Below are 4673 nucleotides of genomic sequence, written 5' to 3'. Positions count from 1 at the left end.
TCGATGATAGACAACTTTTGGTGTGTACAAAATAGTGTGTATATGCATGGCCATATATCGATGATAGACAACTTTTGTTGTGTACAAAGTAGTGTGTATATGCATGGCCATATGCACAAATAAATGTGAATACATGCAATTGGAAGCTTCACAATGTGTTTTGTTTGGGTTTCAAACATGATGCAACATGTACACATTGTAAATAGTCAAGCTTGCATGACATAAGTCACATACATATACATACCTAGATAGGGTATCAAAGCCCTTGATGTGGTTCCAAGTGGCTTGTCTTGGATATAGGGAGTTTTTTTGAGCTTTCTATAATGTAAATATTGTAAGTGGAAAGTGTAGGCACTCTCATCCTACCCCAGAAGTTTGACACATGTGCTAACTATCTATTTGCGACGCCCCATATGTAGCGATGCATGAACCACCCTAGAAATGGTCAAAAATAGAATGAGGGTATGTGGACATAAATTTTGGCTATCAAGGATCAAGCCTACAAACTTTGATGGATTTTGAAGGCCGTTTGGTATTTTTTCCGCGAAAAATGTCATTCGAAGGTCAAAATTCGCCAAAAACCGCCCCAAAAATATGACATCACTCACGGTGCCATGAATATTCAAGCTTGGGGAGTGCTTTTGAATTTGGTTATCAGTATTTTCATCTCTCTGTCTGTGGGAGGAATCACGGTTTCTATAGATGGTTCTATGCAATCCTATCTTGTTCGCGTCCTGTTTTTGAGTGTGTGGAGGAGTGAATGAGGGAGAGCCCTTGAGTCGCAAGAATGCAAAGACTTATATCCGAATCACTTTGTTTGGAATACACTTTTCAAAAAAAGTGACCACAAAAAGGGATATCCACCAATAAAGCTCTTTGACTTGCAACATGTGGGCTTAGCTCGAGTTCTTCTACAATAATTTATCCGGCAACAGCGAGCTATCCCCAATAATAACCAGATTGCCATATAATTTATTCAGTAGTGCTGTACACATTACATAATGGGCAAGAGAGTCAACTGGGATGATAAACCTCCTAACATAGGTGTTGGGCTAGGCCGCATTGCTGACAAGGTTTTAGTGTAGAATGAGCAAAGACCCTAGCCATCACAAAAGTGTCATGTCATTCTTCTACCAAAGGATCATGAAATCATTGTGGAGATGGCAAGCCAAGAGGTTGACCTAGCAAGCCAAGGTGAAACTCCTACAGGCTTGATGTTGAAGGTGTTAAAGCTTGAGATACAGCTCGATGCCACAAGAAGAGAGCTTGCACTAGCTCAAAACAATCTTGCAAAGTACAATGAGAAGTTTGATCCCCTTGCAGAAGATGATGTTAGAGCTTCCACAACCAATCTCAACTTATTTTTTGCTGCACCGACCAACTCTACATCTCTTGGCTCTGATGAATTTTGCTTGAATGAGATTTTGACAGATCTCATTGAACATGCTGAGTTGTAAAACCTATACACTCTATTGTTGTGTAATCCTCCAAGCCAACCTTTTGTAATCATTTTACATAATCAACTCTGATATCAAACGCTTTATCTTTTTTTCATCGTGTTTATAAATTCTATACAATAAGTATAAAATAACAGTGATTGACAATCATACAACACAAAGTGACATGGAAAAAAGAGAGAAATCATAAGATATGGCCAACAAACTCAAACTAATTATAAGTACATTGTACCAAAGGTGTTTTAAACAATGTCGTCACAATCAAACATTGGAATAATGTCGTCAACTTCTTCCATGTCTAAGCATTCTGAAGCAACCTCCCACTCTCACTCACCGTCACTTTGCACCTCAACAGCAGCTACCTCATGCATTTTCTTTATACCAAAACAACGTTTAGCTACTCTCATCAAAACATTGGTTGGAGCATGCAACAATCTCATATTACAAAACACATATACCAGAGCCTCATTTTGTTTTGGTTTTAATCTATTTCTCTTCTTAGTGTGTAAGAAGTCAAATGTAGACTAATTTCTCTCACAGCTACCACTTGAAGCAGAAATCGATTTCCACCACATAGGTGCACTAACTGTTTTGATGGCATCAATGTGCCAAGGATTACCAAACATACCAACCCTATTGGCACAGTCAACGCATTGATAAAATGCATCTTCCCCCTCATCCGACCCTAAAGTGATTTGTAGTGCTTAAGTTGGTTATTATGACTAAGTGTACTAATGTATTGTTTATATGTTTTCAATTTAGTTTTTGTGGTCGTAGCAAATGGCAAGGATCCATACTCTTTGAGATTTAGTTTTCCAGTTACTCCGACCGGCATGTCATTGAGAAAATGGCTATGTTTTTCTCATAGTTTACCCTTAATCAGTGTGCATATGCACATACATTCTGGAGATCTGGTCCTTCTAGACAAGATACAACAACTCCAACTCTTGCAAACCAGTGTGCCAATTACAATGACTGGTGGTGCTACAACTATGTTGATATGTCCTAGTTACACCAACTCGTCAAGTTACACTAGAGACTATGCTCTCTCATTTTTCTTCGACAAGACATAGATCTCGTCATTCTTTTGGCGATGGTTTATGCGGTACTCGTGCTATCAATGTGCCTACACCATCAAAAGAGTGTCCACCTATCTCTTTAGTAGAGAGTACACCACGTACACCTTGTAAATCACATGAGTTTGATCCTAGCAAGGTGTACAAGACCAAGAATGGGGTACCGGTTATGGATAGGGCCGGAAAGGCCATGCAGCAGAGGGTTTGACAGCTATGTGTGGTGTTTTTTGGACACTCTGTGATGGAGCATTGGGATGCTCAGGATTAGGAGATGGAGAATTACATCATTGATTCCATTCACACAGAGTACATGCCAGCAAATAGTTATGTTCCAATCTCCAATGATTGGATCTTGAGGGTGGCTATTGCAACGATAGATCGTCAACTATTGCAAGAGACACATAAAAGAATAATGAGCCAAAGCCGTCATGGTTAGACATATATGAATGGGTAGGGATTGCACCAGAAGTATATGAGCATCTTGACATTTTTCAACAGAAGAGAGATGCAGCTAGAGTAGGCCTGGAGTCTAAAGGATCATTTCATCTTGGGAGTGGAGGCTACAAGACTCCTTTACATGAGTTTGTAAGTGTCATAAACTATTTAAATAGCGTATAAACATATGCTTTTCTAATATTTATCTTATGGGTAAGTGTTTATCTTGTAGAAACTTACCATGAAGCGTCCTCCCACACATTGAGAAGAAAAGTATGGTTTCAAGCATGGATTGCTAGCTCTTCTTTGCCAGCTTTAGGATGAAGGAGAGGCCGTCGGCTGGGAGACATTATCTTGACGAGTATGGTTATGTATATGTTTTTATTGAATATGGTTCATGTATAATCAGTCATGGTTATGCTTTCAGTTCATGTATACTTAAGACGTCCTGGTTATATTCATGTATACTCAGTTTATGTTTTGGTTATGATTATGAATATTATTATGATTATGGTTATGGTTTTGATCGTGGACACGGTTATGGAATTGGTGGCTGGTTATGGTTTTGGAAATTTGTTATGGTTTCAAAATCTTGTATTGGTTATGGCTATGGTTTTGAAATCATGTTATGGTTATGGTTTGAGAATCTGGTTATGGTTATAGCTTTGGAATCCGATTAAGATTATGGTGATGGTTTTGGAGTCATGTTAAGGAATTGCTCCTTGGTCATGGTTTTGGAATCATGCTATGGTCATGGATATGGAATTGCTCTTTGGTTATGGTTTTGGAATCATGCTATGGTTATGGTTATGGTTATGGTTTCAAAACCTTGTGATGGTTATGGTTATGGTTATGGTTTTGGAATCATGTTATGGTCATGGTTATGGTTTGAGAATCTAGTTATGGTTTGGGAATCTTGTTATGGTTATGGTTTACAAATCTTGTTATGGTTGTGATTTTGGAATCCTGATATGGTTATGATTTGCGAAACTTGCAATGGTTATAGTTTGTGAATCTTGTTATGGTTATGGTTTGCATGTGAATCTTTTCATGGTTATGGTTCTTTAAATCTTGTTATGGTATTGGTTACATTGTCAATATGTACTCATAGTACTGCTCAATTTTCATCCAAAATGTAGGTGAAGTGAGGGTGCTTTTGCACTCTTCCTTTTGAGCAAAGAGGACTGGTTTTTGGTGTTGCAATACATACAACACCAACTACCAGTCCTCTCTACTCTTTTTTTTTTTTTGCGGACTTTGGCATCGGTATTAGGCGTTTGTATACGTGTCGGTATGTAATGTGAAATATGCATTGGAATAAGTGTTGGTATATTCCTGCATCTATACCAATACACTGCATACTGATGCTTATTTTGATTGTACCACCGATGCGTATATCGATGCCCATACCTATGCTTTGAAATTTTAAAACCCTTTTTATTTTTGTTAGTATAGGCTTCGATTTTCGTGCAATGTGTTGTAGTGCCTCACCTACATGCGAGGAGAGGACCTTATGGTGATTCTTCTTGACTTTGAGAAGATCTACGATAGAGTTGATCGGGACTTCTTGGAGGGTACTTTGTGCACGATGGGTTTTTCAAATGCATGGATCAAAGGAGTTTCTGATCTCTACAATTGTGCTCATAGTCAGGTGTTGCTAGCACGAGGTCGAGGGAAATGCTTCATGCTTACATGCTCAATAAAA

At 38.5% G+C, this 4673-nt stretch overlaps 1 protein-coding gene across 1 annotated transcript; it reads left to right on the top strand.

Annotated features, from left to right (window-relative positions):
- Positions 1-1160: 1160 nt before the first annotated feature.
- On the top strand, positions 1161-1457 carry LOC147440677 (uncharacterized). The gene has a single exon (XM_086483800.1). It carries the CDS (start codon positions 1161-1163, stop codon positions 1455-1457), a length of 297 nt encoding a protein of 98 aa, XP_086339926.1.
- Positions 1458-4673: the final 3216 nt, after the last annotated feature.

The sequence above is a fragment of the Adiantum capillus-veneris genome, chromosome 15, assembly GCF_014529385.1.
Source record: "Adiantum capillus-veneris isolate H3 chromosome 15, ASM1452938v2, whole genome shotgun sequence".
In the NCBI taxonomy this organism is placed as follows: Eukaryota; Viridiplantae; Streptophyta; class Polypodiopsida; order Polypodiales; family Pteridaceae; genus Adiantum; species Adiantum capillus-veneris.
Note: the sequence above shows the minus strand (reverse complement) of the source record. Positions and strands in the feature narration are given on the sequence as shown.